Below are 27,070 nucleotides of genomic sequence, written 5' to 3'. Positions count from 1 at the left end.
TTCAGGGCCACCAAATCATTATCAAAGAGTTTTACGATGTAATTCTTCGAACATATCCAAAATCAACAGATAGCCTAACGGAATCCTACGTCAACTATGCGGTCATGTCTCAGACACGACCCTCCTGTGACTTTTTTTTATTTTTTTTACCATAAATTTTAAAACCGGTGCAAATAAATCATTATAAATGAATTAAAGCACTAGACTGGATTATTTTTTTCTCAAAGTTTTGTCACTTTTTTTTTTGCTTAAGTATTGGTCCTATAGTTTTGTCCGACAATGTATACGTCGAATAAGTGTATCATACATATTCTCACCCGTTTACATCTATTTTAACGAGAATAAATCCATCTATATCTAAAAATGTGAAATGTGTGTTTTTTTCCATCGATTTCAGTATTTTTTATTAATAACATAATGTATTTTCTTCAAAAAAATGTCAGTGAATGTTTGAGTAAGGGCCGTGGTCTGCTGTTCGACGCAACTTTGTCGCGATGCTCTCACAAGAACGTTGTATGGCACTTACGTCCATTTTCCGGATACAATTCCGGATTCTTGTAGTCAGTTGCTTCGTGTCCTTGGCCCTCCAATTGTTTTTATACACTAGGGCACTGAGTGAGCCAAAGAAATCCTCTATTGGGCGGCACTGGGGCAAGTTTGTTGGGTTACGATCTTTCGGCACGAACGGTATCTTTTTCTCCTCAAGATACGCCAGCGTCTTCTTGGCTTAATGGGAAGACGGCTTGTCCGGCCAGAAGACGTACTTCCCATCCGCGTGATACTCGTTCAGGAACGGCAGCAGGATTTTATCGAGGCATTTTTCTCGATAGATTTGTTGGTTAATTGCCAGACTGCTCGGCTTAAACCAAGGCTTTGAAATGCTCCGGTCGGAAATGGCGATGTACAACATAACTTTTTTTTCAAACTTGTGATTGAACTTGTATTTCACTTCAGGCGATGTGGATGACTTATCGCTGGAGTAGTAATTATCATTTCCTGGAATATGCGTTTTGGACAGCGGAAAATAGCTTTCGTCGTCCAGAAAGAAAGACGTCCCGCGGTATTTTTTGGTCATCCACCGACACTGTGATTTAACCGTCACAATCTGCTCCTCCGTGTACTCCGGCGACCTCGTCTTCTTCCTGCAGACGATTCCTTCCATCTTAAGGGTCCGATGGATCAATACGTGGGAGCAGCCATATTTCCGACCGGCGTCACGCAGACTGGTTGCGTCCTTGTTGTCAAACAGCTTCTTTAACGATGTCTTCCTCTGTTTCGTCATTATCGTCACCGGACGACCACTTCCGACCTTCCGCTCTACGTTCAGGGAACCCAGGATACGATATACCGTACTGACAGGTACATTTTCTTCCTTAAAATGTGCCACCGTGAACTTTTTTTCTTGCTGGAAATGCGTTTCGTAGAACCGTACAATGCGTTCGCAGAGCACGTGCTGTTTCGACGCCATCTTTGCTTTGACTAAATTCAAACTAGCAAAACCAAACACGCCTACTGTTTCTAGGGAGCCCAAAGAGCAATTTTCTTGGGGAAAGAAAATTTTACGCTCTTTTTTTGAGTTACTGAAAGGTATTGAAAAAAATCTCATTTATTACTTAACACCCGTTAGTGGATATAGTTCAACCTAATTAGCTCTGTAGAACATTATTCTTCCATTCAACGCTTACCATTATCAAAATCAATTCATTACATTTGTGTAACTACTTGTTAAAATCCACCACTTTTTGCTTGGCGTTTTGTTTATCTTTGCTTCATATAAACCGGCTGTCAAACTCAGCTTCGATGTACCGAATTGCTGTTTCGCTGTTGTGGATCTCGTGTTTTCGTGGTGCTCAAAATTCATTCGGTCAAGAATCTGAATTCTCTACTCAGTTTAGTTTATATACTCGTGAATGGTAAGTAGCATGACACATTGTGAACCCAATGGAAAACTAGGGGTAGGATATCTGAGATATAACCGCAAGGTTAACGTCGGACTACCGTTGGCTTTGTAATCATTTGTTTGAAGTTGCATCTAAATTAATTCTCAATATATGGATGAATGGATATTTTCTTTTTTTCGTGGATTAGGGAATTACCTTGCGGTCTGTTCAAATGCATGCGAAATCATATTCTTTCACTTGGGTGCGATATTATCACGGGAAACTTTAGCGGACTGCACAAATGTGTGCGAAATCACATTTTTTTTTCGCTCGGGTGTATTCACAACTGCTGGTAATATGAAAATTGGTTATTTCGATGCCCTTGTGTGGTCGATGTCAAATAAATGCTACTTGTAAGTAACTGGTAAGTACGAAATAAAGTATCAAAAAATTGACTCAACACTTCTATTTTATGCGTTACCGCGGAAGATATTGTGAGTGGGCTTATCAATGCTGTGCAGTGAGGGGGAAATTCTTCAGACAGCAAATTATTTTAATGAAGCAATCGTTGATCGAAATATTACCAGAATCCCGCCATAACGACCCTTGACCTCAAGGTGGTATACCGATTAAAAGCTATTTGAAAACTTATGAGAGAGTTGTCTTACCCGTTCTGATATTCCAGATCTAGTACCTTTTGGTAACCTCTTGTTTCGTTCAATGCACGACGGATTCCGTCGCATGTTGATTTTGGATACTGTATGGATGGTTTTTTGTTCTCTATGAAGGAAATAAATATAAGATAATTATCATTATCGCACACAATTAGTAATTTTTTTCACCAGAAAAAAAACATGTTACATAATTATAGAGAAAACTTATTTGAAATGGAAAAGGTAACTTTCTTTATTAATTTTTGAAGATGAACACAATAAAACAGACAGCTTAAATAGTACGGTTCGTTCTCGAGCGGGAACATACATTGGTTTTTATTTATGAAAATTGAAAAAAAGTTCCATATTTAGTGATTATGCCGCTACCATATACAATTTTACACTTACACTTTAGTTAAACTTTTTACAATGCATGATCGGTCATTGATATGAAATTTCTCGAAGCAACTACCATCAAAGTTCCGAATTTAAATTTTATTTGTTCAATCGTAACACTCGCCTTACTTGCAATACAAAAATGCCTAAAATGTTTGGAAGTCTCTAGTTTTATAAAATATATTACCTTATTCATTTTCACTGTAATGAATTGTTGTGGAGTGCCCAAAATCATTGATGCAAAGCTCTCGTAAATCTACCTGAAAATAAGCTGAGCAATCATTGTGCGTACGAGAGGGAGCTTGTATCCTCGATTTCGACCAATCAGAACGAGATATTTCCGTTGAACGGTTGAATTTATTCAATGTGAACGGTATTATTTTATTCAATGTAAAAAGTTGTTATTGAGTGCTGAAATCGATTGGCGCAAAAATCATGAAATTACTGAAAATGGACATTTTTTACGATGCGATAAATTTTCGTTCAATTTATACCCCTAATATGTTCCCGAAAGACGTAATCCTACGTCGAAAAAATACTCTTCTAAAGTAACACTTTATAAAATGGAAACAGGATATGGAAGATTATTATTTCGAACAATGACTAATAATAATGTCGAAACCACGCTAAAACTCTAATATTTCTACACGTCCGAGAATTGGATTCGGATTTAACCCTTTTACCTATGGCATCGAGTCTCACTCGTGGTGAAATGGCTGTCCCAAAAACTACAGCATCCTGTCTCATCGAGTAGTACGCTTGTGTTCCATGTGACGTTAGAACGCATTACTCTATGCGTGACTCATCGAAGTGTTTCCATTTGGTTCGCCTTTTTGGAAAAAAATAATAGACTAATTGTTGGGGCTGCAGAGGACTGTAATTGCGCCGGTCGATAAGGGTTCCCAGCGGGTACCGAGCCGGGTGGGAGCAGGAACCGCTTTGTTCCTTCCCAGGAGGGCATCTGGGCCGGACTCCTTGGGTTGGCTTCGCCTCATGGAGCCAACGACGCAGTAGAACTGGACTAGCTTGGCTAGCAGCAACCGCTTTTACTCGAAGAGCCTTGAGAGAGGCTCTCCCAAAACTCTATTAGTGAACTTTTATTCTTTTAGTTGCGGCCAGAGGTGGAGAATTGGATGTTCCGGCGGTCGGATGCAAACACTGGAGACTTTACTAATTACAATTCCATATTTATTTACACTGTTTTTCTCTTTAGATTTCTATTTTATCTTCACTTTGATTTTCGCTGTTCGAAGGTTGATTAACGACTGATTGCGCTCCGCTGTGGGAGCGTTTCTTTTATTGCAGTAGCACCAAAACGATCTTCTTCTTGCCGGCGGTGCAATTTCTTATTGCCAACGGTGCAGTTACATTGCTGCTGCTGCTGCTGATGTTGTTTTCTTCCTCTTTCTGCTGGTCTCCGATTTACACTGCCCCACGACTCACGCAAAACTGAATGCCGTGCCGCGACAACCGTGCATTTTTATACCGTCGAGCACAGCGATGGCTGGCTCATAGTTGCGCTGTGAAAGGGGTACTCGTGGTTTGTGGTGTGGTGTGCATGCTGCTAGATGCTGTCACTTCAGTTCGGTCGGTGTGGAACTGAACACTAATATTAAATACACAACCCAAGTGTGTATCAAATGTGATATATATGAGTTCAAAAGTCGACTATTATCAAAAAGAATGTTGGTGATATTACGAATAAACACTAAAAACTCACTTATTTGGTAAAAAAATACAAATGGAGTTTTTTCATGTTTGAGATTGAATCCAAGTCTAATATGTAAATTAATAATCTCAAGCCAAATCTCTGTAGACCAGTTTCTAACTACAACTTACTGAAATCACCAAAAGTTAGAATGACATGTAGTGAGAACCACACGTCAACTTTGTTGTATATTCGAAAGTTTTCTCTCCTCCATAACCAAACAATTCCGACGATTTATGTCTTTATAACCGTGCGAAATCCTAATATGCGATACATTGTGCCGCCGAATCCCGAAAGATGCTCCTCGCCTCATATTATCTTAATTGATGACCATATTAAAAAACATCGGAATTATCAACAGACGACGGATGCACTCCGTAAAGTCGTTCCAGCCCAATGGACTTTTGTTCGAGTAGTCAAAGATCTTTCATTGGGCAGTTAATTTTCCGTCATTTTTGCGTTCTTCTACACTAATTTATTACCCCTTTATGACCAGTAGGATAACAACGTTCATCCGATCACACACATACTCCACGTTCGTCGTCGTCGCCGTCGTTATTGATTGGGAGGACGACGATATCATTAGAAAGGAAGCGCTGTAGCGCTGAAATGACCATAATATCATCCACAGCGACACAAACATCCAAGTCCTCCAGCCAAGCAGATGCAACTACGGCTTTGCGGCATTTTTCTCCAGCTCTCCCGGTTCCCCCGGCTGCTCCTAGAACGGGGCACTAATCTTGTCTCTGATTGCAGGGATATCATTTCGCTGGGCCGGATAGCAACATCAGCAGCAGACGCAAATATGCGTTCGGAACATAATCAACAAATAATTGATTGCTCGGTTCCAGCTCTCCGTTGATGACGGCGGCTGATGCCATCGGGTACCGGACGATGCGCGTGAGCGATTCACTGAAATATTTCGTCATTTTTTTTCTATGCCTTTGGTTTAACGATATTTTTTTCCCTCTGGTGGACGATTTTAGTTTGTTGCCTACAACACACACGCGCTTAGGGCGCATTAGATGCATGGTGCATGGTTCGAATGCTGTTTTGATTAGGCAGCGAAATTAGGCCTGACAACGGCACAGGACACGAAATTATACACAAACGTCCCTTTTGGGATCCGTTTTTCGTGTGGCTGAAAAGGGAGTAGAAGATAATCATAGGTTACCGGGCTCGACTAAGTCGACGACCGCCGGCTGAAACGATACCACCTAATGCTCACTGTTTTATGGTGCTTATGTGTCACGACTTCAAAGAGGGCAGAATTTCCTCGGAGGACGCTAGTTGGCGGAAGATTCTGGTGAGATGGCTTTTTTGAAACATACTAGTACCGTGTTATTTAAAATATCCAAAATATTGAGGATTTTTAGATGAAATATGTCGGAAAAATGAAAAAAATCTTCCATGTCCTAATGCCAATTTCAATTTCAACATTCTTGAGACTTTTTTTTTGTTTACGTTCGCATTTGTGTATCTCACAATAAGGTTTTTTTCTTCGCCGAAAGCATGTTGAAAATTCCATTCAAATCGGAGAAGGTCGAGTTAGGTCAAGTTGAACACTTTTTTTATTATCTTTAATTTATTTTAGGCTCATTAGCATTTTAGCTGTAACAGAGCCGAATTTTAGAGTTTTCCCTTCTATACCATTGAATATGGTACACATTTACACAGTAGCCATTTAGGCGTAAGAGTTTTCTTTCTGTTCTTCCATTATCCAGTTAGACCGGACAACAGAGACAGTTGATTGATCACTGTTGAGTTATTTATAGAACAGCAGCCCGATGTGTCTTGCAGAGCAGAGCAGTTGTATGGATGAATCGATCTTATTTCGACCGTTGATCGATCTACATCGCTGATGATTGTTGCGTGGACGTAGTTATTCTGTAACAACACAAAGATGGTCTATGAGGACCCTGAGTTTTGAACTCACGATCGATCGCTCACTAAGCGAACACGCAACCAATGTGACTACGGAGACCCCCAAGTTAAATACTTATTTAGCAAGAAATTGATTATTTGTAACCGGAAAAATATTGTTGTCACTTTACTATGTAAAAAAATATACACATCCCTATCAATTAAATTCATTTTCAGCTAAGGTCCAGACACTTGTCCGGCATCCAACAAGGCTCTAGAAGTTTATAACCCTTGGCGATTTTCAGCTTCTGAATTCGAACGTCGCGCCACTTGCTATGAAACGACTACGACTCTTTGTTATCACTGCGAAACGACAGGCCACTCGATGCTAATGACCCTGGAGGCTTCTTGGCGCAATAATTACCACTTTGTGGCACTAATTAAATCGCTAAATTCCGCCAATTTGACGAGAGACATCGAGACTCGATTGATGCGAGTCCTCTTGTTTTGTTCGTTTGTTTTATTTTATTTTTTGCAAACTATGAAAAAGCCGCCTTAATCCTCACAAATGGGAAAACTCGCCATCCAGCCAGCTGGCCAATCAGACCGGATCATAAACACAGCGGCGTCGAAGGTTCCGCGCGGGAAGGGCCTCTCGACAACCAAACGAAACTGACATAAATTTATAATGGCAGGCGTAAAACCTGCTCGCCACTGACTGTTTCTCGAAAGCGATGGGGCGTCCGAAAAGGCTTCGCAGAAAATGACAAACGGCACCCAGTGTTTAAAAGTGGACCGTATAAACACACATACATGGTTCGGCGCAGGCCGCGCTAACCGGGGACGCGGGAACACACCTCTTTTTCTCGCGCCATACTATCTTTTTCGCTCCCCAGACTCGCGCGCTCGGCTGAAATCGTAAACTATAAACGGAGCGCTCATATAAACGGATTTTAATACCTTGCCATTTTGAAAAATCTACTCACTCGAAGGCTTTGTGCGTTCCGCGCGTTCCACGCTCCTCCACCGCGTGAACAGCGATCCCCTCCCCGAACGGTGTGAGCAATGAAACATGACCGCAGCGCGCGGTAGCTCCCGCGCGGCAGCAACACTACCGAATGACCATATTAATTAATCGTATGTTTCCTTATTCGCAGTTACTCATTACACGTCTTTTACAGCCCGAAAAGAGCCCACAAAATGACGCTGCTCAACCAACGCGAACGAATTGATTGTTCGAGGCTCCCGAGCACACGAACGGTAATTGTTTTCGGCGGCGCGGATAACAACCGCAAGGCACAGAGGGGAAAAAATCGACAGCCATCGGAAATAATTGGCCAGAATTGTGCGTGCGGTTAAACGGGAGTTACGCTTCGCGCTGAAAAATTTCCTGCTAATTTTATGCGAACTTATGCAAAATTTGTGTGGGAACTTTTTGTGTGGATTATAACTACAGCCGCTACTGTTCCTGCTGAAATGGGAACGATTTGGCGCAGATGATACATTGTAAATTAGTTTACATTAGAAAGATGGTTGATCACCTTTGAAAAAATATGTACAGGGTAACTTCGATATAATGTACATTTTACTTTCAAAATTGTACGTTGTATCGAATTGTACGTTATATCGAAGCATAATAAAGTACTCAGAAACGTAGCTTATATTACTTTATTGTGTTGCTGTTTGAGTAAGGTTAATGAGAAAATGCAACTAGAAGACGAAGCTAATCTTTCTCACGGTGTTTCTCTTCGTACTGTAAATTAAAATTCTATTCATTTATTCATTTAAATAAAATCGTATAAAAATGGAAGTTGCACAAAAAATATCTTATAAATCTTCTTTATATTAGGCTGTCAAAAAAGTCCTGCGGTATTTCCGCGAGGTGTCGTTGTAAGCGTGTAGTTCTAGTTGTATTCATTGTATCGAGTCATACTATAGCTTGTTGGAAAGGTATTTGCGCGCTATAATATAGTCCTTGACAGTGTTTTGTTTGGTTAAGTCGTTCGTGAGTTATAGTGTCGCAAATATGGAGCAAAATAAAGAGAAAATCCGACATATTTTACAGTACTACTATGACAAAGGCAAAAATGCATCTCAAGCTGCCAATAAAATTTGTGTAGTTTATGGACCCGATACAGTTTCCATTTTCACCGCACAACGATGGTTTCAACGTTTTCGTTCTGGTGTAGAGGTCGTCGAAGATGCGCCACGCTCCGGAAGGCCTGTCGTCGAAAATTGCGACAAAATCGCTGAATTAGCCGAGAAAGACCGGAATAGTAGCAGCCGTAGCATCGGCCAAGAGCTGAGGATAAGTCATCAAACCATTATTAACCATTTGAAGAAGCTTGGATTCACAGAGAAGCTCGATGTATGGGTGCCACACACGTTGACGCAAAAAAACATCTTTGACCGTATCGACGCATGTGAATCGCTGCTGAATCGCAACAAAATCGACCCGTTCTGAAGCGGATATTGACTGGCGATGAAAAGTGGGTCACTTACGACAACGTGAAGCGCAAACGGTCGTGGTCGAAGCCCGCTGAAGCGGCTCAGACGGTGGCCAAGCCCTCATTAACGGCCAGGAAGGTTCTGCTGTGTGTTTGGTGGGATTGTCAAGGAATAATCTATTATGAGCTGCTTCCCTATGGCCAAACGCTCAATTCGTACCTGTACTGCCAACAACTGGACCGCTTGAAGGTAGCATTCATGAAGAAGAGGCCATCTTTGACAAACAGAGGCCGCATTGTCTTCCATCAGGACAACGCCAGGCCACACACTTCTTTGGTGACGCGCCAGAAGCTCCGGGAGCTGGGATGGGAGGTTCTTTTGCATCCACCGTATAGTCCGGACCTTGCACCAAGTGACTACCACCTGTTTTTGTCCATGGCGAACGAGCTAGGTAGTCAGAAGTTAGCCACAAAAGAGGCCTGTGAAAATTGGCTATCCGAGATTTTGCCAATAAGGAAGCGAGCTTCTATAACAGGGGTATTATGAAGTTGGCATCTCGTTGGGAACAAGTCATCGAACAAAACGGTGCATATTTGACTTAAAACAGATGATTGTAACTAATTTTATGAACAAATGAAAATTCAAAAAAAATACCGCAGGACTTTTTTGACAGCCTAATATATAAAAATCTCGTGTCACGGTGTTTGTGGTCGAACTCCTCCGAAACGGCTCGGTCGAATTTGATGAAACTATACACAAAAACATTGGAAGGCATGCAAATAAATAATAAAGTATTTATTATACCGCTAGCATTACGATTACCTCATATTTAATACCGATTAGGGTGGTCTTATGCACAGTGTTGTAATTATTTGCGTTCTCTATGAAATGTATATTGAAGAAACAAAACAATGTTCAAAATACTCACGTTTTCATGATGATTTGAGCCCAATTTCTCATGAAATCTTGCAATGGTTTGTTTTTTTTACAGATGGCAATTGTATTGTTACTTATTTCCATTATTTATATGGTAAAACGGTCCACAGAGCAGTCGTATTCTTAGTCCTCGGAAGCATTTACATTTTCGGTGAAATGCTGCTTAATTGAACACTATTTTCCTACATCACACACACCAACACTGAGACCCATAGTAATATCTATATGGTACGTTAAAACTAACGAAGCTTCGTTCGTTTGTATGGCTGTGGGGGAGTGAAAATGTTTTACTGAAATATCACTTCCAATATGAATTCCGATCAGCTGCCAGGATTCATATTCTCAAGCTGGAGAAGATACAATATCGTTGCTTGCGTATAGCCATGGGGTGTTTGCATTCGACACATACGATGAGTCTCGAAGTTTTGGCAGGAGTACCCTCGCTTACTCTTCGGTTCACAGAATTATCCTACAGATTTCTCATCCGTTGCAAGATCATGAATCCATTGGTGATTGATAACTTCGAAAATCTACTACAACTGACTCCTCAGTCAAGTTTTATGTCTTTATACCATGAGTACCTTATCCACGACGTGCACCCTTCACCAGGCATCTCCAACCAAGTTTGCTTCCCATACTTTTGCAATTCCTCTGTCATTTTTTATCTGTCCATGCGACAAAAAATCCATGGAATACCAGATCACCTACGCTCCAATGTTATTCCGTCGATATTTTCGGAAAAATATGGGAAAGTTGGATCTGATAAAATGTTCTTTACTGACGGTTCATACATAAACGGGTCCACTGGCTTCGGCATCTTCAATGAAAATTCCAGTGCCTCTTTCAAACTCAAAGATCCTTGTTCCGTGTATGTCGCAGAAATGGGTGCGATATAGTATGCTCTAGGGATCATTGAAACACTGCCCATCGACCATTATTTTATTTTTTCAGACAGTCTCAGCTCAATAGAGGCAATCTGCTCAATGAAAGTTGATAAACGCTCATCTTATTTCCTAACAAGAATAAGACATCTATTGAGTGTTTTGGTCGAAAAATTATTCAAGATTACCTTAGCATGGGTTCCCTCTCATTGCTCGATTCCGGGGAATGAGAAAGCGGACTCGCTAGCTAAGGTGGGCGCTTCAGAAGGCACACTTTTTGATAGGCAAATTGCTTATAATGAATTTTTCCACATTCCTCGTCAGTATACGCTCGTAAGTTGGTAGCGCATGTGGAGTGAAGATGAGTTCGGTCGTTGGTTACACACGATTATCCCTAAGGTCTCGACGAGTGCATGGTTCAAGGGATTGAATGTAGGTCGTGATTTCATTCGCGTTATATCTCGGCTTATGTCCAATCACTACAACCTAAACGCGCATCTCTATCGCATTGGGCTCGCAGCAAACAATCTTTGGGATTGTGGCGATGGCTACCACGACATCGAGCATGTTGTCTGGTCGTGTATCCGGTTCCATGCTGCTCGCTCTCAGCTCTCTAGAGCACTGAGAGCACAAGGCAGACAATCGGATATCCCCGTCCGGGATATCTTAGGTAGCCGTGATCCTGATCTTCTGCTTCATCTATACCTGTTCCTCAGAAACGCCGATGTCAACGTTTAATGATGTTTCCTTCGTTGTGTCCCCGTTTCATATCCCTCCTATCCGATCGATAAACTTTTACTTAGTCGCGGCAATACATACACACACTCTTTACAGATGCACGGGCCGAAGGTTGTGCAGTCCACTGATCATTCAACAAGAGCCAAAGGTTGTACCGTTCATGACAACTCTATACGAGCTGATGACCGGCTAGTGACCATTCTATCCTGGATTCCTCGAGTCGAGAAAGACGTTCATGACAACTCTATACGAGCTGATGATTGCGCCGGCTAGTGACCATTCTATCCTGGATTCCTCGAGTCGAGAAAGACGCACCACGCTAGATATGGGGTACATACTAGGGGGCGTTGCTGATTAATGGTCAGCTGCATCCTATTAGGAAGTATCCCGTGTCGGGCACACCTACAGAGCATCGAAGACTGCAACATACCAATTATGAGAACACTTGTAATACTAACCTCGAGTCAACCGCAAGTAATCGGTTACATATTACTAATATAGTTGTAAGACAAAAATTGTCAAAATATTGGACTCCCGGCCCCGTCAGGCTAACGCCACATGTGCCTTAATAAAAAATATATTTGGGGAAAAAAAATCACTTCCATTTGTTTTTTTCAACGTAATTTCACAAATATCCACTACACGCTGTCACATTATATTCATAATCAGCGGGAACTTCAGTAAAATGTATGTTTGCATTTATTATTTATGCATTTACACATGGATGTGGTAGGCAATCGAATATAAACACAACGACTGACGTCACTATTTGAGAAATAGTCATGGCAGCGCATGCTATGTCGCTCGAAAAATCACCATCTTCATTACCTTTCTTCCAGGACATTGGGCTCATCCCCAAATTTTAAAATGGCAAATTATTATTTTGCAAAATAATCTAGAGTTCATTGTCAATACGGACTGTTCATACAACCCTCTCCATGTTTTTATTCGTGTTCTGCTTTCTCAATATCACTTGCGTTATTTTTATTAGTGGTTGATATTTCAATCTAACAAGCATCAATGAGGTATTGGAAGTGTCACTAGGTTTCTACACTAGGGACTTACAACAGATGGAGAACGAACACCGTGCCCTAGAAGCTAAATTGCTCCGTAAGGAAATCACTGTAACAGAAAACATACATGAGATTGAAGTTTCGCTTGCACTTCGCTTAGATGCCTCTTTTTTGATATTCTTACTATGCCTCACTTCTAGCAACCATCGAGCGATTTTTCGGACTATTTTAATAAAGAAACTAAGCTTATAAACCGACTAAGCAAAGACACGATGAACGCAATTTTTTTTTACATTTTATTAAACAGCGTGGGGCAACTCCAAACTTTTAATGACTACTAATATCCAGTCCAGTATGTACAATAAGCATCAAATAACTGAGTATTTTTACGCTTATGTATTAAGTGTACCGGTAAGTTTCTTCGGTTTTACAACAGATGGCGGAACTCGATTATTATTCCAGTCAATAAAATTTCCAGACATTCGTTGGATAGCTTCTGTCATTGCACGTCTTTTTCAGTATATGTCAAAAAGTTGAAGCGTAATCAATATAGTTTTTTGCCACTTCGAATATGTCGAATTTCGTACCAACGAGAGTGTTTTTGCGGGGAGTGTTACTTAATTACTTCAATATGAAGAAAAAAGCTGCGGAAAGACATCGCATTTTGGTGGAAGTTTATGGTGACCATGATCCAACTGAGCATACGTGTAAGAGGTGGTTTGCACGGTTTAAAAGTGGTAATTTTGACTTGGAAGACGAAGAACGTTCCGGACCGCCAACAAAATTTGAAAATGAATAATTGGAGGCTTTACTCGATCAAGACTCGTCACAAACGCAACAAGAACTTGCAGATACACTTGGAGTAGCTCAACAAACAATATCCGATCGTTTAAAAGCAATGGGAATGATTCCAAAGATAGGACATTGGGTGCCGTATGAATTGAAGCCACGAGACGTCGAATGTCGTTTTTTCACGTGCGGACAACTGCTCTAACAGCATAAAAGAAAGAGTTTTTCGCATCGAATCGTTACTGGCGATGAAAAGTGAGTCCATTACGACAATCCACAATACCACAATACGGCCACAACACGTACAAAGTCACGACAAAGTTATTTTGCAGCACAACAATGCTCGGCCGCATGTCTCGAAACCTGTCAAAACATACTTGGAAACGCTGAAATGGAAGGTCCTATCCCACCCGCCGTATTCTCCAGACATTGTCCGTCCGATTACTACCTTTTTCGATCGATGCAACATGGCCTGGTTGACCAACACTTCTCCAATTTTGACGAAGTCAAAAATGGGATCGATTCGTGGTTAGCCGACAAACCGGCCGATTATTTCCGCAAAGGCATCCGTTAATTGCCAAAAAGATGGGAAAAAGTTGCGACTAGCGATGGGCAATACTTTGAATATTAAAAAAACCAAGAAACTTACCGGTACTCCTATTAATATTTTGTTGATTTTCATGCTCATGAAACAGATTTTTCTGTATAACAAATATTTTGAATGGTACAGAACTTCGGTACAGATTTTTGAACGAAAAAGTACAGCTGGAAAAGATTTTTGCCCCTTCCAGTACAGATGAAAATGTGGCAACACTGGTGACAAGCTCAAGAATATATGTGCTAGCAGTTTAAGCTAGAAGAAACATCGTTGACGAAGATCCCTCCACGACGCGACCCGGACAATTTCATTCTACGATGTCGTGGGCTGTGCCAACAATTAGTGGTCGACATTTTCTTACGCAATTCTTACGAAACAATGAACAGGACCGGCGTGAAGAAGAATACATTCACTTGCGAGACGCTATCTTGGGCAACGCCGACACAGCCTTTGCTATTGCCAGGCTAAAGGCAGTGCATTGTCATGGCCAGTGTTGCCACATTTAAATCTGTACCAGATGGGTCAAAAATCTTACTCAACTGTACTTTTTTTTCCAAAAATCTGTACCATCGAAAATATTTGTTGCAAAGTAAAAAATAATTTATTAGCATTAAATAAATAATCATTTATTTACTACAAATATTACATTTACATTTGCAAGTCATTCGTGTATTTGATGATGCTTATACATAGTTTTTTTGAATCTAGATTGTATACTATTATTGATTAAAATTTTCGAGCTGCCACCACGATGTTTGACCAAGTCCTTTGATTTCAAAATAGCTTTCATCGTATCGTTGCTAAACCGATTTCAAAGCTTATAGTGAGATCGTTACAAACAAGACATCGGAGAGTCGAGAAGGCGAGCGAACTGTCAATTCTTTTCCAAAAATGGGAGTAAAACTGACGAACCAGCCGAAATGTGTTAAAAGTCACTATAATAAAAAAAAAATCTAATTTTTGTCCACCAACCCTGAACATGCTCGTTTTCTGAAATTGTGATTTTCTTACGAAGTAATTTTATCTTTAGGCTACAGAATTAATTCTCCACATCTTGTACATTCCCATTGTAGAATCCTGGAAACGCTCCTAATACAATGTTAATGCTAGTCAAATTGGAAAAGTTTCTGGGATTTAACATTGCCGTAGACTTGAGCGTCGAATCATTTTCTCATTTGTTTGATAAGCTCCGCGAAAAAAACTGCGATAAATATTCTTTGAAAATATCTGCCTTTCGCTGTCCATTGTTCGGATAATTTCTTCTGCTGCTGTTTCAACCTAAAATTCTTGTCGCTTTTCAAATAATCTTCATATTTTATGGCATTGGACATTGAAACAAGATAAGATTCCACGCATATATTAGTGAGAATGATCAAATGAAAATCTTTCAGCTCTTCATGTAGCATCGTGAATTCAGATTTTTCAGCCTGGAACAAACGATCCAATCTGTTGATCATACGTCGCACCGTCCGACGCGAATCCCTTCAGACGATCTTTGTAAGGAATTTCGTCCTTATGAAATTGATCAATCATTGCATTGTAAATGGTATTAAGATCAGTAGCACCAAGCGATACTGCGGCGTAAAAAGTCGTCATGTACCTTAATGTTGCTTGTTCAAATCTAAGAAATTTCACAAATGAAAAAAATCTGTACCAATTTGTACTTTTTGATGAAAATCTGTACTCTGTACCGTACCGTAGAATCTAGACCAAAAATAACGATAAAATCTGTACCAGTTCAGATAAATCTGTACGTGTGGCAACACTGGTCATGACATGACAGCATGTCTGTTCAACAAAAAATTAAGTTTTTGATGAGCTTCGCTACGACGTTCCATGTATTCGTTCCCACACGTTGTTGGATGTATTCGGTTGAATGACAGAAACGAGGCACACATTTTTGGTGTATAAAATACGCCCTGATAAAATCAATAGTTTAATTTCCTCTGAAACTTCAGATCCGCTTACTGATCAACTCTTCATCCGTATTCTGAAAACCGATCAAGTCAGAATTACCCGAATTTCGTACCAATCAATCTTTTAAGAGCCCGAATTATTACATTCACTCCATCTTCAGCTTAATTGCCAGTCAAGTCAAAGTCAATCACCCAGCTTCTCCTACTGACGGCCGTGGAAGACATTTTAGATCGAGGCTAGAGAACATATCATTGCAGAGCGTTGCAGTATTTTGTCCCACAGACAATTTTCACCTCCCATTCCTTTGCATATGAGCTGAAATAAAAAATGGATAAAGTCAGCATTATTTTAGTCGGTATTGCCAAAAATAACAGCCAATGTACTAAGAAATAGCTGCTTGAACGTGAGGATCTATCTTTGAGGTTGCTTCGTGCTGAAAGTTAAAGAAAATTGCATCTAAAGCTCCAACCCATTGTGTAAATCACGAAAGTAATCCCCCTTGTTTCGTTAGAAATTCTGGTCTGGTCGTGGTACTTCCAGGACTCATGGCTGGGGCGTAAATATTGCAATTGGTGCTCTCTTTCGGCAGTGTACATTTCGTGTACTGATATCCTTGCGGATCACCGTGGTTGTGGTTGGTCAGCTCACATTTTTAGGAAACGACCCAACCGAACTATGGGATAGAGGCAATTGGTAATACGAAGGCTAGAGGAATGCGACCATATGGGAGCGCACGGAGGAACCCTATGCGGCACCCAGGATGATGTCGATGTTTCCTGTTTCCGCAAATATGATATGAGATCTTGCTTTACGATGGGAGATATGGCTTGCAACACTCGAGCGTATTTCTTGAGGTAACTGACCATGGGAACCTACGAAGGCATTGTTGTTGACTCAGTAAGTAAGGATATCAAACACTTCTTATTTTTCTCGAACTGCTTTTTATAAAAATAATTGCTGCAAGATGCTTGCAATTAAATGCTTGCTATTTTCGGTTTATACTAATAATGTGGGCATAGTTTTGCGATGTTAAACTCCACACAAACATATCAGTTTTTCGATACGAAATATGTTTCATACCACACCTACAATTCGACTAGAAAGCATTTTGTTACACATCCGAAAACAAAACAATATACTTTTTTATTTTCTTACTTTGTAATTGTTAGTCCCAGTGATCAACGCTCTCCTATCAAAAAGCTCAATGACTATGCCCGGGAAAAATGGTTTTAAATGCACCAAAGAATGATTATTGAAGAAAACATGGAACAAAACCTTGCCAAAGAAAACAAATCAAATGTAACAATTATTCATTAAAATATTTACATTCTGAGATTTTGTCTCCTCAGTATTACTTGATGTTTATTGTTTTTTTTTTCAGAAGAAAGCGAAAACGAATAAATGAATTTGGTACTCATTCAGGGAGAAAAAACAGCACAGTGATTCTTTTCTTGAAAAATAAACCGAAAGTTGCGCCACATAACTGAACCCATAGCAGTTCTCCGGTACCGTACAAATCCATTCCACTCGAAAACGATCATCATCGCTGTTGCGCAAACAATCAGCATTCTTGCGCATTGGGTCTGGAGACTTAGCTGAACGACCGATGTGACGCATTCCTGCAACCGTGCAACCGTACGGATGCACCAGCCCCCGGTCCACGGATGGTGATATTAAAAAGCATAAACATATTTCAGAGCTGTCGTCGCGACCGTTTCGGTTCCGATCACGCATATTTCTGTCCGGCTGAGTGAGACATCATAATTATACACGTCCCATGAATCAGTTCTCGGGCAGCAGAGCGCATTTATTGTATGAATGCCACGGCGCCTTCCTCCGAATCGATGCATTCCCTGACATCCTCCGGGTCCGTAAAATTGTGACATTCTCCACTTTCGTTCGATTATGATGATCATTTTCGGGGACACTCGCTGCCTATCAAGTTTGGATCGAAAACGTGTCGTTCGATTCATTTACCAAAACAAGACCTGTGTGTGTCCTTTGCTTGCTAATTTCTTGACAACTTTTGGTGCTTTAACTAGCTCTCACGAAAAGAACGTATTCAAGCAGGGGTTCTGCGTTTATGATTTGTTTTAGCAGACCCGGATCTGCTCAGTGCATACGCTGTCGTCCTGCTGTACTCTTATTGATCTCTTAATCAGGCGTTTTTTGCTGTGGGGAGATGACGAGGGAAAGTTTTCCAAAAACGCGAATTTAATGCACATTAATTAATGAGATCATGTACCTATATGAACGATTTCAAAACTACAAGAAATGACTGTACATCTATGTATATCTATGTATATCTTCAATCAGGGCATGTCAAATTTAGCAAATTGCCCTCACTCGATGCATTCTGTTGACTATAGAAAATACATTCTCTGGTCTGTTCACTGAGGGTATCATTCCCGAGTCACCTGTCCCACCGTGTATCTGGGTTTTGAGGGCACGCGAATTCTCGCTAATTTCGTCGCTGCCAGTCCAAACGTTTGTGCAATCCTTGCGCGATTAAAATCAAGTTTCGCTCTCGGCGAACATCGGTCCCATCGTGGTCGCATCACTTCGACGAGACGAGGCCAGCCAGGGCGTAATTATTCGCGGGCCAAACCATTAGTCGTCCATCCGCCCCGTTCGCACAAAGGACGACATAAATCGATTCTCCGAGGCTATTCTCTGTCAACGCTTCCTCCCGTGCTGTGTTAAGGAGCACGAGCTCACCATCCATCATGCCAAACGATGAGTTGACGCGTGCAGCGCGTAAATTCAAATATTGACGCGACAAATTACAGAGCCTCGCGAATGGCGGATGGATCTTCGAGCTGTCTGTCCAAATTATGATGTGTGCATCCAGCTCTCGGCAACGGCTGGTAAGACGCTGTTTGCTTTTTGGATCAAAATTCCAGCAAAAGACAGAGTCCTTTCGATTGGATCGGCTCCAATTATGCTGCAGAAAATAAGATACCTTTGAATGTTGTTTAGCTTTGTTTTGGCATTAATTTATGATTAGAAACCAACGGTAGCTGTTCGCTTCGGGCGGACAATGTGCCAAATATTAGTCCATGAAATTCACAGAAACACGTATGCCGGAGGTGTGCTTACACCTGAGGGTGTTGGCGCACGGTTCACAATGCGTCATCGGTGCATTGATAACGCTTATTAGCGTTTGTAATTGTAAAGCGGGGAATGCCTCCGGAATATCTCTTGATATTTTTGAGAAAATTTGCAATTCAGATTTTGCTCATGCTCAAATATAAGGTCAGCGAGTAACATTCAATTCCTCCGTGTAGGCTATACTGATGTCAAATTTCTCATAGGTCGTATTAAAAAAAGGTTACTACCATATTCCTGAATTCATTTGAATATTGAACGAGAACATGAAAATTTACTAATGATTATTTAAATTATGAAGATGTCTTCAAGCGTACACTCAAAACAGCAGCTACCGATAGCGGATTTCTGATTATTAAAACTGAACCCAAACAATAGACTAATTCACCAATTTTCTACCAAACACGAATATTCAATTGATAATTTCGTCTAGATAAACTCTCAAGTTCCCTCTCATTAGAAATTTCTGTGAATTGTATTGTGAAATGTCACTACATCATAACCCCGGTTATCCACGAAATAGTCTGGCAAGGCCACCGTAGATAACGAAAATCGCAGATGACGCAATAAAGTACTAAAAATGAGGAGCACACGCGAAAAAAAACAAGCATGAAAATTATGTTTTATACAGAAATACAGAAATCATTAGACTATCTATCTTCAAGGTCGTATATATCAGTGGTCAGATAATATGAAAGCCATGACCGAAACAAAAAAAAAGTAAAAGCCTATCACTCATTGACAAATGTAGGGAAGCTCTATAATATTACTATGGAGCTTGCTTTCGCGGATAATCGAGGTACTACTGTATAATACATTCTATGAAAAAAGTATTGGGTTTTGAGAAACAAAAAAGAATACTAATCAGGTGCTGAATTTGGACTGCTCCTATATCTACGACTCAGCCGGATATTCATGCGGCGGAATTTATGATGTGTATTTGGTGTTATCGGAATGGTGGGATTTATTATGTACTGTTGAAACTGTATGAAACTGTATGAAACTAACACTGGGGAATGGTTTTGAACTCAATAGATATGTTTGAGAAGAGCTGCGCGGAAAACGACCACAATACGAGTACTATATGGGCTGAAAAGTCTCGGGTTTTTTTCAACAGATGGCACCATTAAAAAATGAACAAGATTCATTTCGAGAGGTTCATCTGTCACTAGCTTACGTGTGAAGTTTCATAACATTTCGTATATTTGTTCACAAAATACAGTTGTTCAAGTGTCACTACCTGAGCACCTGCGCGTATAGAAAATGGAAAAGGAGGAATATCGCATTTCGATCAAACGTTGTTTTTTGATGGGAAAAACTCCTGAACAAACAATGCAGTGGTTGCTGAAATGTTATACCACTTCTGCTCTTTCGAGAACAACAGTTTATCAGTGGTTTGGTGAATTTAAAATGGGCCGTACCAGCACCGCAAATGCACCGCGCTCTAGAAGGCCAAGAGAGGTTACGAATCCAGAAATCGTAAAACAAGTGGGGTAAATCAGGGTAAAACCCACATCCTAAGGATTTCCACATATTTCCAAGATCTATCATGAGTCTTCGACTACAAATAGTTACAGAACCTTTCTTCAACCGTTAATGTTTTCAGGTGAAATAAATGGGAGTGCGGGTGAGATCGACACCCTGTCGGGTAAATCAACACATTTGAAGAAACGAATGAAAATTTGTTACAATAATTTCAAAGTATTAAGAGGTTATCCATATACTATGTGGACACTTTAAGATCCCAGCTTAGGTGAACATCCACGTGAAATATGTCGATAGTGTTGAACGAAGGGATACCATGAGCTCTGCCAGGCTTTTTTGTTGACGTGACTGATTCAACGTTGGTTTTGGTTGTTTTATTAGTTCAGCTCTGCTGTTTTGTCTTTCGATTACAAACAAGAGGCATCTACAAAAAAGTATGAATGCATTTTTCCTGTCTATGAAACACAAACCAGGTGTCGGTTTTCCCCTGACTGAAGGTGTCGGTGTTACCCCGAATGAACTCGAAATTTCAAAACAATGTTTTCGAGAATTGAAAAGCAATAACACCACCTAGCGTCTCACAAACTACATTGAACAATGATCTACAATCATGAAAGCTCATGAAAGTATCGATTTTTTCACAATTTTCCGACTTAAACACTTAAATTCCACGAGCGAAATTTTACATGGACTGTCTCATGTCTGCTGGCTGGTTCTGTTTTGTTGCTTGTTTTGACAGCAAAGCGACTTCCGCAGATGCGAGGTACCTCGAAACGTACGAAATGACAAGTATATGTCCCCTGTATACAAGTATATGTCCCCTGTATCGGAAGATTTTCAAAAAATTGTTTCTAACTGAAAAAATCAGAGGGTGTCGGCTTTTTCCTGATTTCCCCTGCATCGACTCGTTTTGAACGATCGTAAAGTGAAGTTACGCGAGTTAGCTGAGGCGGACGGTTGATGATTCAATAGCCGGTTTGGCGTTGTTGAAGCGTAATCGAGCGGACTTCCTTCGACGTTTTGTGACAATGGATGAAACGTGGATCCATTATCACACTTCTGTGTCCAATAGGCAGTCTGCAGAGTGGCACGGAGGCATATTTCGAAGGCTTAGACGTTTCGTACTACGGAGAGGAAATCGAAATGTTGGAAACTCGCTATACCAAGTGTACTGCCCTCGAAGGAATCTATGTTGAGGTATAAATACAGCTTTGCTAAAAAAAATTTGCTAAATGTGGTATATATTATACAAATGCTATACCAGTATTTAATGTAGAACATTTTCTGTTATTTTTAGGCTTATTTAATGTAATAAATCAGGATGCCAAAATATGTGCTAAAAATTAGTTTTCGGTCGGAGTTTGTTGGACCTTGAAGATTTGCGGAGTCGATAGTAGGTGCGACTTCCGTTTACTATTCGATGGAACAATTCTTCGACCACCTCTTGTTGAACTTGTTGCAGTATATGAGCAATATGAGAGAGCAAAACAAGAAACACATTGCAAATAACCAAGCATTAACCCTTTTCGTCACATACACGGCCCCCGTTATGAAAAGGTTACTTGTAAGGTGAAGCTGGAATGAAGCCACAAATGGCTGCCACAATGGCGCTCATTTCTTTCATCTCCCTCCCTCGTCCCTCACCCGTAAATCAATAATTTTTCGAAACAGTGTGAAGAAAATTATCGTTTTCGCACACTCCCCATCAAGTGATATCAACAAAACTCTAATCGATTACTCACAATATATTAAATTTTCATCTGTCGTCGCAATGTTTAATGAAAAACGTCGGAAAACTCGAGCTAGTGTTTTGAAAGTTAAATTTTTATTTTTCAATTTTCTGCAATGGTTTTGTTTGTATTGGTGAAAGCATCGTTATTTTTTGGATACTGTTGATATCAATTCGTTTACGTTTAATGAGCTTATAATGTAAGTTTTAGCAACTTTAACATTGCAGAATTCGGAACACTGCCACGGCTGACTCTGCTGTTGAGAATAGTGAACGGAAAAGTATTACATTCAATCAAAATGCCTCGACCAACGAAGAGAAGGGTTAAGGCTCTCCAACGTGAATATGTGAAAAAATACGATCAACGAAGGAAAATATTGAGCAATTATCAACATAGAGTTACTGTGCGGAAGAAATACGATCAACGAAGGAAAATATTCAGGAATTAACAACATAGAGTTACTGTGCGGAAAAATTTGTTAATACAAAAAGAGCCCCAATCCGCATGTGTTATAAATTTGTCCATGTTACGCTTGCGTATGATCTTATTTCATATACGAAAACACCTTATATATATATATATATATATATATATATATATATATATATATATATATATATATATATATATATATATATTGCAATCGTTCATCACTTCAGTATTTAATTGTTATTTTTTTTTTTTCAAATGTATTCTAAGACTCGTGTCAGTGAAGCGCCATACAGTCTGATAAGTGAATTGATCTATTTACGTGTGCTTTGCTCTTCTCTCACAAAAACTATTACTACATTTTTACACGTGTTTTTACCTATACTACTACAACGGCTTCCTTCCACCTTCACCTTAAGACCCAACTTCATTTTATGGTGTGGTGTAATATTATCACGCATTTATACATTTATAATTATGTAATATTATCACGTTCAATACAATATTTCGGTGTGAAATAGTGTTCAGTTTTTGAACGTTAGTGCCTCTCCAATTAATGAATCGGGTTTGATTCCAAATACACACATTGATAAGAAAAAAAATCCGATGATGGTGCTTGGCCTCATTCGCCGTAAGCTGAGCAGGAAGTACACCGAAAAGCAGCTGTATTGAGCACACGAGATGTGGTAGCACTTGTAGACAGCGCATGTAGTGCGAAATCGCAAGATGAAGAGACAGGTCTCTATTGAGATGCGCAACAGGGCAGCCTACTTACTAATCGAGGCGTACTGGAATTGGTGAAGGTGTCGCGTCGGATGGAGGAGAAGCTCATCGTCTCACCCAAAGAATGTATGTCGTTTGTCTCTCGTTGGGTATTTTGAGCTTTTGAAGAAAGCATCTGCGTATTAAATTTTCATCATCACTTCGCTCACCGGCGGTGGTCGGTAAATAGTCTTTCTCAAGATTTCTAAAGACAAAATTAAGAGCTAGCATTTATTATCTCCACACAGGCTTTTATTAACACTAAGGACGTAGAGATAATGCGTTAGCGTAATTCGCTTCAATGGTTTTTTGGTATTAATTTTTATTTTTTTGAAAAGTTTGCATATAAAAGTGAACTAGCTTGTGGGTTTAGGACAAGCTGTACCGCACTTTCGTCTGGCAGCCTGTTACATACACAAAATAACAGCAATAAGTTCATTTGATATGTTAAATAATAGATACTAAGAGATTGATTTGAGCAATTTTGACGTTTTGGTTATAAAGTAAACTTTCCTTAAATCGACATCCAAGGAACCATCTAGTTAGGGAGGCAACGAGTTATGGAAAGAAGAATACTTGTGAAATCAATCAAATGTGCCATGAAATCCATCGAGTTAGAGAGAGTTGACTGCATCACGATACCACGCCGTAAATACCTATTGTAGTATGTTTCCCACCAACTGTTTGCTACCGGCTGAACAGAAAACCCTACACATTTGCGCCGCGTTTAACCCCTTCACGTACAACGTCGAACCACACTCGTGGCGATTAGACTGTGCCAGAACGTACAAAATCGAACCTCACTCGTCGTCTATCGATGTGAAATGGATACATGCTTCAGGCGTGTGATGATGCAGGACTGCTACGATCGTAAGTAAGATACACACACTCAGCAGAGTACCGAAACGACTCACTGTGCTCGTGTTTGGGCCCTGTTGTTGGAAATTAAATCATACGGCAAGGGGTTAAGTGTTTAGGTGACAATATGGAAAATCAAAATTTGTCTTGTGCTATCGTGTTATTCCATTCTTTGATTTTTTTCAAAGCATAGGAATCAACGACGTCATTGTAATTCTGGGATTTATGCTCCAGGAAATTCGTCTACGAGAGCAGTTCGATAAGTATTTAGCTTCCAATTAGCAATTTTAGAAAAGTGGCGATTTATTCCTCAATTCCTCCTTTTAGCTCGATACACTTGACCCAGCGATCAAGTGTTTAGAAAAGTTCACATATTTTTTATTACATTGGTTTTTAAATGAAATTGATAACATCTTCCAGACGTATTTGTTTTAAATCGAATTTATTGCCCAAAAAAGTTGTACAAAATTAAATGAAATAGATGGTAAGTGGTAGCTAATAAACTATACTATCATTTGATGCAAAAACATTACCATATGGTACGGTAAAGCAAGTACAGTTTCGCTTTCTTTTTAAGTTTTGATGGTCTTGTCGGTTGGGTGTGACGTTCAACTAAGACGGTTGGAAGGTTCTATCCTTGAAACGGAATGCCTATGTTGAACAGTTTTACTTTTACAGGAATTCGAAAAATATGAAGAGTGAACAGCTTCAGTAGGTGTCGGAATTTTGTGGCTCTGTTGTCAGTATTGCCACATTTTAATCTGTACCAGGGGAGTTAAAAATCTTTCCCTTTTTCTTCCAAAAATCTGTACCATCGAAAATATTCGATGTGGAAAAAAAATATTAGAATGAAACAAATACTCATTCGTTTACTATAAATACTACATTTACATTTGCAAGTCATTCGTGTGTTTGATGATGCTTATACATAGCTATCATGTTTAATCAAATCTTTTGATCTCAAAATAGCGTTCATCGTATCGTTGCTGAGCCAATTGTGAAGCAAGTTTTTGTTCTGATTATATTTGGAAAAAAAAATCCGAAGAGTGAAGCGTAGTGAGAACGTCACAAACAAGGTATCGAAGCGACGAAAATGTGATCGAACCGTCAATTTTTTTCGAACATCAAATTTTTGTCCACCAAGCCTACACATGCTCGTTTTCTGAAACTGTGATTTTCTTAATGGTTTGGGTTTTTGTTTTGAACTATAACGGTCATTCATCAATTAAAAAAAAGCAAAGTAATGTACCTTCCAGCACAAATGGTTCATCGTGAACTGTCATTCAATACTCCTTTTCGAACATCAAATTTTTGTCCACCAAGCCTACACATGCTCGTTTTCTGAAACTGTGATTTTCTTACGGAGTAATTTTACCTTCAGGGTACGAAATTGATTCTCCAAATCTTATATATTCCCATCGTAGAACCCTGGAAACGCCTCTAACATAACGAATTTCGTCCTAAAGAAACTGATCAATTATAATTATTTATAAATGCTTTTATGATCAGCAGCAACAAGCGATACTGCGGCGTAAAAATCGTCATGTGCCCCAATGTTGCTTTGTTCAAATGTAAGAAATTTCGCAAGCGGAAAAAATCTATACCAATCTGTACTTTTCGACGAAAATCTGTACTCTGTACCGTACAGAAACTGTACCAAAATAATGAGAGAATCTGTACGTATGGCTTGTGGTTAGCGTCACAGAAATCATGGGGAGAATTTCAAGTTCGTATTCTCGACTATGTCACTCAGGATACTCAAGTTTTCATGGGATACACTATATATGACCGGCGTGAAACAAGTTGCGAAACACTCATCATGTTATGCTACACATGAAGAGCGTTTCTCAACTTCTACGCGAGTGTGCCCTTGATTGATTCATCATCTCGTTTCTTCGTCGAAGAAATGCGATGCAATCGCGCGGAACAATTAAATTTTCTCGCTTGTCACTCCTCTTAGCTGGCCAATAAATACCACTCAAATTAACGTCGCTGCGCGAATTGATGCGCTCAGCGTTAAAATTCCTCCGCACAGCAGAACATTCCCCGCCAGGCTGCGAAAAAAGCACATAATTATTTAATTGTGTCCTTTTTTTCGCCCCCGGGTTTGATAGCGAGCCGCGCGGCGAGCGAGGCCGAGATCAACGAAACAAGTGCATGCCTTACCCAGCCAGCCGCTAACGGTTTCGCTTTGCTTTCGCTTATTTTCCAGGTCAAGCAGGTGTCAACCAGCTCGGAGGCGTGTTCGTCAACGGCAGACCACTGCCGGACATCGTCCGTCGGCGCATAGTGGAACTGGCACTGATGGGCGTCCGACCTTGTGACATTTCCCGCCAGCTTCTGGTATCCCACGGTAAGTGCGAGCCCCCGGAGCGTTATTACTTCCACCATATTGTAATCAGCTAATGGGATTCGTTTTCTCTGCATCTTCCCTCTGTCCAGGTTGTGTATCGAAAATATTGACCAGATTCTACGAGACCGGTTCGATACGACCGGGATCGATCGGGGGCAGCAAAACGAAGGTAGGTTAGCGCCGACAAACGGCGGTTCCAAAATAGAACCGTTTTGCTTATCGCACTAGATGAATCTTAATTACCACAGGGACTCCTATCGTTGCCACCGCTGTGCCACAGTGCATTAGAAGTGCCGGAGGAACGTTTAATGGAAAAATAAACCTAAGTGCCCCTCTCTACGCACCGTTTATGAACTGTGAACAAAGCGCGAATGAAAGGATGAGACGCCTCATGCAAATGACAGTGCGACCGAAGTTTTGTCACCCCCGCCAAGCGGATCTGTATCAGATCTTCATGTTGGACAAATGATTTGTGGTGACGGTTTACGGTGACAAGTAGTGGTCGCGGAAAGAACCTGACCCATA

The 27,070-nt window shown here is 40.3% G+C and overlaps 1 protein-coding gene across 1 annotated transcript in view; it reads left to right on the top strand.

Moving 5' to 3' along the window:
- The window catches only part of LOC129779466 (paired box pox-neuro protein), a 140,824-nt gene that overhangs the window by 78,033 nt on the left and 35,721 nt on the right, over positions 1–27,070 (top strand). Inside the window, exons 3-4 of the mRNA XM_055786947.1 lie at positions 26,405–26,545; positions 26,635–26,714. Coding sequence (XP_055642922.1) covers positions 26,405–26,545; positions 26,635–26,714 — 221 coding nt within the window. The remainder of the gene's footprint in view (positions 1–26,404; positions 26,546–26,634; positions 26,715–27,070) is intronic.

This window comes from Toxorhynchites rutilus, chromosome 3, assembly GCF_029784135.1.
Source record: "Toxorhynchites rutilus septentrionalis strain SRP chromosome 3, ASM2978413v1, whole genome shotgun sequence".
Classification (NCBI taxonomy): Eukaryota; Metazoa; Arthropoda; class Insecta; order Diptera; family Culicidae; genus Toxorhynchites; species Toxorhynchites rutilus.
The sequence above is the reverse complement of the archived record's forward strand: the minus strand, read 5'-3'. Positions and strand labels throughout refer to the sequence as shown.